General features: G+C 36.5%; 1 protein-coding gene across 1 annotated transcript in view; it reads left to right on the plus strand.

Annotated features, from left to right (window-relative positions):
* PTPN13 (protein tyrosine phosphatase non-receptor type 13) overlaps nt 1-14,250 on the plus strand; it is a 168,840-nt gene that overhangs the window by 88,414 nt on the left and 66,176 nt on the right. The window contains exons 16-19 of the mRNA XM_090266264.1: nt 5-167; nt 4,467-4,884; nt 5,028-5,125; nt 6,686-6,742. Coding sequence (XP_090122390.1) covers nt 5-167; nt 4,467-4,884; nt 5,028-5,125; nt 6,686-6,742 — 736 coding nt within the window. The remainder of the gene's footprint in view (nt 1-4; nt 168-4,466; nt 4,885-5,027; nt 5,126-6,685; nt 6,743-14,250) is intronic.

The raw sequence follows: 14,250 nt of genomic DNA on the forward strand, positions 1-14,250 counted from the left end.
GTAGAAGAAGAAAATCACATTGCAGAATACATCAGATGGAATAAAACATGCCTTCCAGACAGACAACAGTAGGGTATGCCAGTACCTGCTGCATCTCTGCTCTTCCCAGCATAAGTTCCAGCTGCAGATGAAGGCAAGACAGAGCAACCAAGATGCCCAAGACATTGGTAAGGAGAAGCAAACTATGACAGATGACTCCAGGATAAATGCATGGTTTTGCCACAAATTTTAGAAGAATTTCCATGTTTAGGATGAAAATTACAAGATATATAGATATTAAATGACTAAGTCAGGTATGTAAAGGGGCCACCAATGAAGCAGAGATTTCAACTTCATGTTCATTTTGATAGCAGAACCCCAGATCAGTCAGGGAATACCTGTTAAAATGTCTATTTTGCACTTATCACTAGGCTAGCTGATGTAAATACTTATAAGTTTGGGTCATATTCTCTACCCATATAAACTTAAACACTTTTTGGGAAGGTAAGACTAATATGCATGTACAATAAATAATACACAATAGGGGGGGTCAAGGTTTGAAGGGTAACAAATTATATTATACAGACTCTATGGTCACTGCATGAGGAGAGATCAGGAACTAGGGTGCTTGTGTGGTGGCACTTGAATTGGAATTTTGAAGGGGGCAGGGGGAGTGTGCACCCAGCATGGTGAAGTTACATACCATAATGGTTTGGTGGGGGGGACATTTCCCATCTGTTAGCTTTGCTTGGGTGTGTCCCTGTTCTGAAATTGAGATAAATAACCACAGTACCCAATATAAATGGTCAGAAGAGTGGTTTCTTTTGAAAAGGAACCAGAAAAAGAAACTTAATTCAGCTCTAAAAGAATATCTCAGGATCAAAATATTTATAGGTCACTTTGCAAGACCACATGTAGAAATTAAAGTTAAACAAAACCTGTTTCTGCATGGTATATTGTTATAGACTTCAAATTAAACACTCTTAAGACTTTGTTTACAGTTTTTAATGAAATAGCATTCATGACCTTGTGCAACAGAGCAGCTCTATAAATTCTTTATCCGAGCTTTCTCACATCCTAAAATCTTACAAAAAATATATTTCCCATAAGATCAAATGAGGTGATGACAACCTATGAATAGGTGTTTCCTAGCCTTTTAAAATCAAGAAAGTAGGGGCTGTATGCTTATTAAAATGGAAGATTCCAGTAACCTACCTGAAGCGTGGTGAATCCCGATCTTTGGGCATTGGGTCCCTGGAATCTGTAATGATGTTTATGCATGCTATAATATAACTACTGCTATAATCTCATTATTCCTTTTCTTTCTCTGCTTTGCTCTGCTTAAAAATTTGTATGTTCTTATATATTTTCAAAGTGTAGCAAAACTTACTGGGCTATCAGTATATCTATGTGTACTCATATTCTGTTCAGTACAAACCAGAATTGAACAATTGAAGGTTACATCATTATAGATGTAGTATAGAGTGCTATAGTAAAAAAGAGTCAGAAGATAAGCTATGAAGCCAGCCTTTCATGCTTAACATTTCTTATAGTGAAGAACAATATAGTGTAGATCTTATGTAATATAGTTAAGATCATGAACTATGGAGCCAGATGCCAGAGTTCAAACCTCACTATTATTTATAAGTTCTGAATCTTGGCAGGCTACTGACACTTTCTGTGTTAGTTCCCCATCTGTAAAATGATTATCAGAATGATAATACTTACATCATAAGATTGTTCTGAAGATGAACATACTGTAAAGCACTTTAAAAGTGCCCGGCATGGTATTAATATTGAGTACATTTTATTATTATCATGACCACTGTCAACTTTGTTTTACCAATATTATTACTAATAGTAGTAGTAATATGACCTTAGGAAAATAACTTACTTTTTTTGGAGTCTCAGTTTCTTCATCCATGAAGGGAGAATGCTCTCTTCATTTCACTGGTTTGCCCATAAGAACACAACAGCTGTGGATCCTTGAACTCATGTGAAAGCACTTTAAGAGGGTATTATCTACATTTCTCCCAGATTTTGTTAAACCTTCAAAGGAATTATTTTCTCATTAGAATTGGCTTAGAAGTAACTGCCTGCCCACTTAACTGTCTGTACTAGACAAGTGAAAATAACTGATGTTAATCTATAGGATGTTGAAGGGCTAAAAATGTGTGTTATTTCTTTAGAGATATAGAATTTTGGTGCTAGAAAGAACTTTAGAGGCCAGTAAGCCCAAAATTTTACTGATGAGAGGAAACAGGTTCAGAGGAGATAGTGTCTCACCTAACCTTAGAGTTAGAGGTCAAAGAAGGCTAAAACCCTCATCTCTTAAGTCCTAATCCAATACTATTTCTGTTTTGATGAACTTCCAAAGAACTAATTTGCATGGAATTAAATTAAGATTAATAATCATTTATTGAGCACTTAACTACTTGTAAGACACCATGCTCATTGCTGCAGGATAACAAAAGTAACTGGAGTTCCTTTCAAAAGATCACACAGTTAGGCTGACATAAAAAGGAATTAGAAAATAATAAAAGGCACTAAACAATAGCACAAAGATTAGGAAGCGTGGAGTGTAGACCAAATGTGGAACTAGCAAGTCTTTGAGGTCAAATTTGAAACATTAGTATTAGGATGTAGGTTCATTCTCATGTTTTATTCCATCCTATCATACTGTTTTTCCAGGTGAAAAGCAGTAGGATAGACCAGGTAACTGGATGGTTTATGATTCCATCCCATAAATACCTGCAGTATTTTAAGTCCTGCCCAGGAGTAGGCTATGAGCAGATTTAAACAACATAATCCTTGATTTGTACAAAAGAGATACAGCCTAAACTGAACTGTCCCTATTCCTGCCGAAGTTTGGTCTGCATTTTCCTTAAGGATGATGACTCTATTGGCTGTAGAGGTATTTGCTGATAATCGAATCTTTGTAAAACTCAGTTTGGCATTTTTAGTCTGTTCTCCAAGTAAAAAAAAAATGGAAATAATACTATCTTCTCTAATAAAAACTATTTTAAGCTAAAGATCCTTCTTGAAATCTTTAAACCAAAGTCTCTTTATTATTATTATTATCATTATCATGTTTTAATTTGGTGTCCATTTCTACTTCAGAGAAAAAACATCAACTTTTTCTGATGATGAAACGTGTTTATTTAAACTCCATCCTAATGCATGAATATTATTTACAGACCTCCAATGTTTTCCTATGTGTTTACACCTGAGATTCAGTATTGATTACTAATCTTCCTAGGAATTAGAAGATAATGAAATAATCTAAAAATCTAAGTCAGCAACATGACATTTTCTTTTTAAAAGGAAGTTTCATAGCTGTTTTACATAGTAGTCAAGCTGTACTTCTTAGAGTGCAACACAGGATGTGTACTTTAAGTGGGGGATGGCAAGTGGGGTGCCTTGTGCCGTGGATTACTAATACATGGACAACAAGGTCATTTAAAATTCTGTGCTCCTAGTCCTTTATTTACATGAAGGGATTTTTATGCAAAAATTGTGTGATGCAGTTATGCTTTTGTTAATAGCCTCAAATGTTCAAATACTTCCATGATATATGGATTCTACAAAATAGAACAGCTAAGCAGTTATTATAAGGTATCTCTAAATTTAACCTCTAAAAGAAGACTTTGGATGTGTATTTAGGAGTGAGGAATTTAAGAATGAAGAGGACCCCAGCTCCTTGATCATGTTAATTAATAAAAACCAAGTACAAGAAGACAATATTTTATCCTCCCATGACTCCTGTGCCTCAGTTAAATCATGAAAAGTCAATAAGATTGCATGGTGGGATTGGCATAGTAATAAAATGACAAAAGCAATAACTTACCATAAAAACCCTTTTTAGTAATAGTTTTGAGATATAATTCACATGCCGTATAATTTACTCAAAATGTACAATTCAATGGTTTTTAGTTTACTCACAGAGTTGTGAAACCATCACCACAATCTGCCATAAGCTTTTCAGAATGTAATAATCAAGAACTTTATCTCTGGGCAAAATGCCTGCACAGCTTCTTTCTTAGGCACCATCTCACCATGTTGGCCTGTCCAGGTTTCATCTCTCCCATCCTTGGTTTGCTGGTATTTTAACAAGCACACTACTAGGGTTGAAAATTTCTCTGTCAAATGTCATTCTCATTTCTAACTGAAACTCACAATTGGGAACTTGGGGTCAGCAAGCCTGAAGCCCAAACATTATTGGATCCAAGGGAATCATTAAATGAAGTAGGAAATGCTGAGCAGGCCCTGGATGTGAGAAAGCTGCAAGGATGGAGAGATGGTATGAAAACCAAGAACTTCCAACCTCCTTTTTAAAATCCTGGATTGCCTCACCTTGAAAGCTCCCTACTTATGCTGACAATCTGAATGATTAAAAACTGCATGCTGTATTTTATTTATTAAAGTAACTCTTCTCGTAAAGGTACTGCGGTGTTTCCATCGTGTAAAGCAATCCTGTTTCCTTGTAGAGAGAGCTTCGTTTAGGAGCCTGAACCTCCAAGCGGAGTCCGTTAGAGGATTTAATATGGGACGAGCAGTCAGCACTGGCAGTCTGGCCAGCAGCACCCTGAACAGACTTGCCGTTCGACCTCTGTCAGTGCAAGCTGAGATTCTGAAGAGGCTATCCTGCTCAGAGCTGTCACTTTACCAACCATTGCAAAAAAGTGCAAAAGAGAAGAGTGAGAAAACTTCATGGGAAGACAAGCCTAGAGGGATGAGTAAATCATACCATGATCTCAGTCAGGCCTCTCTCTGTCCTCATCGGAAAAATGTTATTGTTAACCTGGAATCCCCATCGCAAACCATTGCGGAGCTGGAAAGAAAACCATTTTACCAGATGACAAGATCTGATACAGAATCTTTGACAGGAGTCACAAAACTTAATAAGTAAGAACATAATTAACCCAGATTACATATTTGTAAATTCTACATTTTGTACATTTGTTTTTGCTTTGACATTTTATTATTTTCACCATATATTTTTTTTTACATTGACACTTCCCCCTCCTACCTTCCTTTTCCCTCTTCAGTTCAAAGTCTGTTGCAAGTTTAAATAGAAGTCCTGAAAGGAGGAAACATGAATCAGACTTCTCATCTTTTGAAGACCCTGGTCAAGCACATGTTATAGGTCAGCATAAACAAGCTTACCTTCTTTTTCTCCCCATACATGATGCTCATAGTGAAGTGAACAAGATAATGTAATTTACCAAGAAATTATTTTTGGTTCCATGACCTAATTGCCAGAAATATTTGTGAATATAAAATTTTAGGCTACTTATAATGCACCAAGTCAAATTACAGAATGAGTTAATAAGAACGATTGCTTCGTGGCACAGACTATTAGTTAGCTTTCTCTTGGTGGCAATTAAAAGTCATGACAGTCTTACCAAGGGAACCCAGACAGAGAACACATGGCTTTCAATATCCTTCCTTTGGATTTTCTTTACAAGCGTATAAGAATAGATTTTACTAATGCTATATTTTTTGAAGAAATGTTTGTTTAGGGTACTTTCAGCTGAGCATGAATGGAATTGTCTCAAAAAACAGATAATTTTATGAATGTGCTGTGCTTGTAGGGAGAAATTCCTAGTTGATTAAAGTTTTTCAAATTCTCCTTGCTAGCTGGGGCCTATTAATACTATAAGTATAGAGGTTCCATGTTTATAAACACATAGTACCTTATAAGGTAAATAGTTCAGGTTTCCTGTTGCTTAATGCTGCATCTTAAAAGGGGCATGCACAGAATCAGTCTTCCAGAAGAGTAGATATTTAAGCACAGAGGTCTGAAAGATTACTTAAAATAGCAAACAGTTGGGGAGACAGAAGAATAACCCTCTTCTGCTTTTGTTCAACCAACTAATATTAATATCTCTCCCTTAGACCAAAGTCTGATCATTTAACTCTAATTTCACAAAGTAAGAAAGTAGTATTTTCTCCCCCTGTAATTGGATTGGGGACATGTGAAGTAAGTGAAGTCAAAAAAGAACTCTACACTAGAATTGATAAATATTTATGGGAAGTAACATTACTTTATTAACATAGGCTTCCACAACTTTCATAGATTATACTACATCTATTTTATTTGAATTGGTTTAAAAAATCTTTTAAACAGTTAAAAGGCAAGATTTCATCTTATAGGTCACCCTTTTGTGTTAAAAAAAGCCTAAGAAGACACTGACTCAGTCTTTTACAAAACACTTTTCAAAGTATATTCACTAATATGGGATCTCTTATCAAGTCTAAGCTATTTTCATTAGGAAGGCTTTGGTTTACAGTAATAATATTGCATAGAAAAACACAGATAAAATAAAACCTATGAGAGAAAACTTACTTTCTGCATTTGTTTTTTGATTAAGATTATTTGTTCTTATTGAATATTTGATTTTCTTTTAACATTTGAACCCATCAGTGTTTTTAAACTCATTTCAGTTTCATCATTTCATATTTGGCATATCAGTGTATTGTCAGAAATAATATGCGTTTAAATTCTGCAATACAAGTTGATATTCTTAACTTGAACATTAAAAATAGCCCATTGTGGGAAGACATATTTTTCTAAGTATAAATAAAAGAAAATGTTACACTTTAATGTTTTATTGCTTTTAATGAATTTATCAGAATAAATTACTTCTATATCTAGCATCTGACCATTTTTATAAATTATCTAATAATTTAATTTATACCACAGGAATGACTTTGCATAGTTCTGGAAATTCTTCATCCCAAGTACCCTTAAACGAAAATGGTAGGTTTATAAACTGTTTTCCACTCCTTTCCATCATCTTTTCTTTTATACCTTAAAAGTTAGTCTTAGATATAATAATGAAGCATCTCCAAATCGGTGCTGGGGATTTTAGGCTTTGCATTGGAGTCAAAGGAGAATTGTATTTTGAGCATCATGGTGATGTGATGGGCCCTGTAATTTAGGCTAATGCTGATGAACTAGAGAAATGGCAAATTAAAGATATGGACACTGATTGGAAGGCTAAGGTAATTCAGTTGAGAAATAATTTTGATTAAAAAGAGTTTTAACTGGAGTGGTTATTTTAACAAGATGGTTGAGCTGAATCTTGAAATAAAAGAATTTATTCAGACAGACTGGTGTGGATAAGCATTCCAGACCAAGGGTATAGTATAGTCAGAGACAGGAGACGTGAAAAGCTATAACAGATGCAGGGAATTGCAGGGATCTCAGCATGGAGACATGTGAGGATGAGGTTGAAGCTCAAGAACTAAACAGGACCAGCTTTGAATCTTACCCAAGTATTATGGGAAGAATTTAAAGACTTAAAATGTTGAGATTTATAGTTTATAAGTCTAAGAAGAAACGAAGTTATAGGAAGAAACTTTGTGCAGTGATTTCAAAGTCAGTGGATTCAAAAGTTTTAGAATTTAGGTTACAAAATACTTTCATGGACATTATCTTTTTTTATTTTTCTAGCACCCTTCATAGAAAGAATGTTTTATTACTGTACATACACTACTTTCCTCCAAAAATGATTCAGTCTTACCCTCAAACTCTTGAAGTTGAAATAATGAGAAATCTGATGAAAAGTAAATAATGCTAATCAAATATTTTAATATAATTAAACTTGATGAAGTTTTAAGTTTAGTTCTAATTTGCCTGAGAACCAAGACAAAAATTAAGGTTTAAAAGTGGGTTGAACCATACAAAACTTGCTGTTTTTGTAGGTCAAAACTGTCAAACACCAGAGTGCTATTTTCGATAATTCTCATTCTGTACTAGAAGTACACATAATTCTCTTTCCTGCAAGAGAAGAAAATTTTTCTTGGAAGTGAAATTGTGTCATAATGTAAAAATACAATATCTTAAATACTCATAGTGAATGTAGGATTTTTTAATCTTATTTTTAAAGACATATATGAATCTTGAAAAACCTGAGGGGCACATCATTAAAGGAAAACAACTATACTTGGGCCTTAATTACTAAGACCCTAGTATATATCTTTGCGATAAATGAATTGTCTTACATGGACTGAATTTAGAATACCTGTGTATCTAAATGGCTCAATTATTAAAATGTCTCTAGCTGTGGTAATTATTGACTAACAGCTATTGAGTGCTTACTGTGTACCAAATACTTTACGTTTAGCTCTCACTTAATCTCCACAACTTTATGAGGTGGGTGCTAATATTATTTCTTTTTCACAAATGAGAAACCAAACCATAAAGTTGCTGAATTGTACAGAAAGTCATGGAGCTCGCAAGTCCCCATGCCATGATTTGAATGCAGGAAGTCTATTTCCAAAGCCCATGCTCTAATTCACTCTTTAAACTGTCTCCTAGAATAGTAATGCCTAATTATATTTGTAGGTAAACTAAACTAAACTTTTAAAAGAAACTGTATAGTAATTTATTCAGGGGTAAGAACTTGAAATGTGTTTTAGCCTAGCTTCTGATGAAAAGGAATATGAATTTACATTGCAGAGTACATGCAGAGTAGTTTCTCTGTTTAAACCTTTAGAAACTTCATCTTCTCACCTGTCCCCTAAGGAAGAAGGGCTGATCCACTTCCTATAGATATGTGCCTCAGTTGCCTTGCAGACAAGTCTATGGTTTCTCCCAAATTATCTTTGAATCTGCCCAATTATCCCTGAATTAGTACTCTGTTGAGAATTGAGTTCTCACATAATAAAGCATGGCAAACATGTTTTCCCAAATAAGGTAACTGATGATCAAAAAGTTAACTGCCCTTGAATCAAATTTATGACCTCTTATTCTGATTTTAATGCTCTTCTGTGCTGGTCAAGATTATTTGAAGAAAATTAGAAATGAGCATCAATTAATATTGATTTATTCATCACTTAATACAAGAATCAACAAATAAAATTGGATCTTAAACTTTTATGACTTACAGAGACCTGTAAGGAAGGTGACACTTGAAAAAAAAAGAAAAAAAGGCATGAGTCTTCTAATTTCATGAAACAGATATAGAAAAGATTTCAATTTTTTATTGTAATTTTTTAAAAAGCTGCTTAGTCTTTCAAACAACACACTTCTTATAATATTGCTTCTTAAGAGAGTAAGAACAAAAATGTAGAACTTATGCAAGAATTATGTAAGATTGTTTTTTAGTGTTTCCCATCTTACTGTAATTCAAGATTATTATACAATTGAAAAATAATTTTTATCCAGATTTGTCACCTTAGTTCCTGTCCAGACCACAAAAATGGGGTAAAACACTCTTAAAAAAAACAAAATTGTCATGTGAAATAGGTTATTCTGGTGCAGAGGAACTTGGTAGAGATAGTAAAGTAAGCTTTTCCTACTAATATTAAAACTGGTTATTTTTTTATGGCCATCTTTTTAATATATCTCATGGATTATGCTATTACAGTTATCCCAATTTTTCCCCTTTGCCCCCCTCCACCCAGTAACCCCCATTACCTCCAGCAATCCCACCCCTTAGTTTATGTCCATGGGTCATGCATATAAGTTCTTCAGCTTCTCCATCATTTCCTATACTGTTCTTAAGATCCCCCTGTCTATTCTGTGCCTACTAATTGGTACATCTTAATTCCTGACTGTTTTCCCCCATTCTCTCACCACCAACCCCCGAAATTGGCAACACTCCAAATGATCTCCATATCTATGATTCTGTTTCTATTCTGCTTGTTTGCTTAGTTTGGTATTTAGATTCAATTGGTGAGAGTTGTGGATTTATTGCCATTTTAATGTTAATAGTTTTGATCTTTTTCTTATATAATTCCCTTTAGCATTTCATATAATAATGGCTTGGCGATAATGAATTCTTTTAGCTTTATCTTGTCTGTGAAACACTTTATCTGACCTTCAATTCTAAATCATAGCTTTGCTTGATAGAGTGATCTAGGTTATAGATCCTTGCTTTTCATCACTTTGAATATTTCTTGCCAGTCCCTTCTGGCCTGCAAAATTTCTTTTGAGAAATCAGCTGACAGTCTTATGGGAACTCCTTTATAAGTAGTCATCTGCTTTTCTCTTGCTGCTTTTAAGATTCTCTCTTTATCTTTAACCTTGACATTTTAAATATGATATGTCTTGGTGTGGTCTTCTTTGGGTCTAGCTTGTTTGGGACTCTCTGTGCTTCCTGGACTTGCATGTCTACTTCCTTCACCAAATTAGAAAAGTTTTCTTCCATTATTTTTTCAAATAACTTTACAGTTCCTTATTGCTCTTTCTCTCCTCCTTCAGGCACCCCTATGATGCAAATTTTTGGAATATTTGAAGTTGTCCCAAACACTACCTTGCTTTTGTCTTGTTTTTTTTTAAGTATATTTTATTGATTATGTTGTTACAGTAGTTTCAATTCTTTTTCCCCTTTGCTCCCCTCTGCCCAGTACATGCCCTCTCTCCAACAATCACACTCCCTTTAGTTTATGTCCATGGGTCCTGCATATAAGTTCTTTGGCTTCACCCTTTCCTATATTATTCTTAACTTGCCCCCTGTCTATTTTGTACCAACTGATTATGCTTCTTAATCCCTGCACCATATCTCCATTTCTGCCCCTCCCCTCCTCCAGCAGATAACCCTCCAAATGATCCCCATACCTATGATTCTGTTTCTATTCTGATTTGCTTAGTGAATTTTGTTTTTATTTTTTAGATTCAGTTGTTGATAGTTGTGAGTTGTCCTTTTAGTGTTCATAGTTTTGATCTTCTTTTTCATAAATAAGTCCCTTTGACATTTCATATAATAATGGCTTGGTGATGATGAACTCCTTTAGCTTTACCTTGTCTGGGAAGCACTTCATCTTCCCTTCCATTCCAAATGATAGCCTTGCTGGAAAGAATAATCCTGACTGCAGGTTGCCTTCCATCACATTGAATACTGCTTGCCAGTCCCTTCCTGCCTGCGAAGTGTCCTCTGAGAAATCAGCTGATAGACCTATAGGCACCCCCTTTTAGGCAACTCTCCACCTCTCTTTTGCTGCCCCCAGGACTCTTTCTTTATCTGTCATCTTTGGCATCTCAGTCATGATGCATTCTGAGGTGTGGTCCCCTCTGGGCCCACCTTGCCCAGGACCCTCCATGCTTCCTGGACCTGTATGTCCACCTCCCTCACAAAATTTGGGAAGTTGTCCTCATTTTTTTCAATTTTTGCTTCCTCATTCTCCACTGGTTTACTTTTTTTCCCTTCCTTATGTTCCAAATCATTGATCTGAACCCTGGTTTCCTTCCCTTCACCATTGGTTCTGTGTGGATTTTCCTTTGTTTCACTTAGGATAGCCTTCACTTCTCTTATGCATTTGCCGTACTCAAGCATATCTATCAAGCCTGTGAGCATCTTTATCACCAGTGTTTTGAATTCTGCATCTGTTAAGTTGTCTGTCTCCTCATCTGTGAGGTTGGCTATCTCCTCATCGCTTCGTTCTCCCACTGGAACCTTGATCTGTTTCCCCTTTTGGGCCATACTTCTCTGCCTCCTCATCTTGACAGGCTCCTGTGTTTGTTTGCCTCCACATCCCAGGTACAGCTGTCGCTCCTGTTATGTTGTAAGGGGCAGAGCCTTAGGGATTCGTCAGTACAGAATGACCTGTTTCAACTCGTGGCACTGTATGTGGGGTAGGGGTCCGAGAGAGAACATGCCTTCTGCCCAGTACTCACCCCTTTTCCAGGCACTTCTCCCACTTCCACACCAGACTGGCACCCCTCTAGCTGCTGCCCTGGCCGTCGTTCCCAGAGTGGGTAGGTCTGCGGACATTCCAGGACTGTGGGGGCCCTTTAAAAAAGCGGACTCTGTTGAGAGACCAGCAGTTTCTGCCTATACCCCAACCCCTACTGGTCTGCACAGTCAAAAGCAATGAGGCTTGATTTTTCCCAGTGCTAGGACCATGAGCTGCGAGGTCTGGTGAGGAGCTGGGAATGTTCCCCAGGTGTCCCTTCTGACTCTTTAAAACATGTGACTGCGCATTCTGCTAGCCTGCCACTGCTGATGCCACCACCACACCACATCCTCTCCGACCTGGCTCCACCCCTCCTACCTGTCTGGATGAGTACTGTATTTCTTCTTTATACCTTTGTTTGCTGGACTTCCATGCAGTTTGATTTTCTGGAACTTCTGGTTGTTTCTAGTTCTGAGGTAGTTGTATTCCTTCTTAGTTGTGGAGGGAGATGCAGCGTGTTTGTCTATGCCTCCATTTTGGCTGGAAGTCTACCTTGTTTTTTTTTATTCTTTTGTCTTCTTGCTGTTCTGATTGAATGTTCTTTTTTTTCTTCCTTGTATTCCAAATCATTGATTTGATTCTCGGCGTCATCCATTTCACTGTTGATTCCTTGTAAATTTTTCTTTATATCATTTTTGTAATCTTTATTTTTTCCTGGATTTTTTTTATGCTGTTGAAGTACCCCATGAGTTCCTTGAGCATCCTAATAACCAGTATTTTGAACTCTGCATCTGATAGATTGCTTATCTCCATTTCATTTAGTTCTTTTTCTGGAGATTTGATCTGTTCATTTATGGGCCATATTTCTTTGTCTCCTCATTTTGGCAGCCTCCTTTTGTTTGTTTCTATGTATTAGGTAGAGCTGCTCTGACTTCCTATCTTAGCAGCATGACCTATTGTAGAAAAGCGCACCAGTGAGTTGGATGAGGTGGAGCCTTAGGTAATCACCAGGGCAATCCATGTGAACCAGGTTAATAGAGTCTCAGATATGATGCCGCCCACTCTGTGGCTCTGTGTAGGGGAGGGCTCAGAAAAGGGACAGTGGTCGCTGCCTAGCCTCTGGAGTTTTGTCTGGGAGGAAGCTGTTCTCCAACACTCATCCTTATGCCATACACTTCAGTTTCTCCCTGTATGCCACTGGTGCCCTTCAAGCTGCTGCCCTGGTATTGGAGCCCTGAGGGAGTGAGTCTGCATAAGTCCTAAGTCCATTGCCGGCCCTTTGAGAGAAGATGTCTCAGAATCTCAGAGTTTCTTCTGCCCCCCCACCCCCCATTGGTTTTCACAAGCAGAAGTTATGGAACTTCTCTTCCTGGCACTGGAACCCTGGGCTGGGTGTTCTGTTTGTGAAACTGGGGTCCCTGGCTCCCAAGATATCCCTCCCGATTTTTAACCACCACACATAGGAGTGGGACCGCCCATTCCACATTTTGTCTCTGCATCTCTGCCCCTCCTACCCGTCTGAATGAATGTAACTTCTTTAATTGTGTGGTGGTCAGACCTCCATACAGCTCAATTTTCTGACAATTTGGGGTGATAGTTGTTTATAGTTTAGTTGTAATTTTTGCTGTGATTGTGCAAAGAGGCAAGCTGTGTTTTACCTATGCCTCCATCTTATAGCCGATCTTAATTCCAAATATAAAGTGTTGTATAAACAGAAATAAGATTTTAAAATATACTTTGTTTACTCAAATGTCAAGGAGCATTGTGATTTTAAATGATTTTTTTTTTCACCTAAGGTTTAATTAGGATATATACAAAGTTAAAAATAAAAGTCTAAAGTGCTCAAAAAAGATTCAACATATATGGGAATTAACCAGAAGTAAAAAATGTAGTCAACTAAATTATAAGGACTAAAAGGAACTTAAAGTTTATCCAAACCAAGTCGTTTTATTTTATGGATGAGTTAAATTAGTCCCCAAGATGTTATAGCACCCCAAACACTCAGCTATTCAGTACTGGCACAGAAATAGAACACCAAAGTTTCCATAATGATCCCCTTACCAGAGCAGTTACTATATTAGTAGTATAAAAATGAAAAAATATCTCTCTTTGTTTTTACACCAGTATGGTCTACTGATCCATCATCCCTAGGATTTGAAATGTGTCTTTTCCCCTAGGGTAAGTGATAGATTTATTCAGAGCCTTCTCTACCTATAGTCCAGTTAATCTTAGAATCAATGGCATAGAACTGCCCTAAAATTGACAAGGGTCTATATCTATTACCAAGAAATTAGTTTCTCTTGCCAAAAAAAAAGAAATTATTAACTCATACTTAGATTGATTAGACAGGGTAGGGCAAAAGTAGGTTTATAGTTGTGAGTATGTAAAACAGTTGATTCTTGTCTTATTTATTATTGTATTATTTTCCATACACACAACTGTAAACCCACTTTTGCCCAACCCTGTATGGCTTTGGCCTTGTTAGACGTATGATCTTACTAGGAAATTCAATTAGTTTACTCATATATATATTTATTAGTATCTACAGTTACTCTAGTTAGGGACTATAGATCTCCACATGAACCTTCTGAGAGATGAGAAAGGCAGCATTGGAACAATAATCTCTAATGCAGAGAGGGTATACAT

Source organism: Furipterus horrens, unplaced genomic scaffold (genome assembly GCF_987537825.1).
Source record: "Furipterus horrens unplaced genomic scaffold, mFurHor1.1.pri manual_scaffold_2, whole genome shotgun sequence".
NCBI classification, from domain to species: Eukaryota; Metazoa; Chordata; class Mammalia; order Chiroptera; family Furipteridae; genus Furipterus; species Furipterus horrens.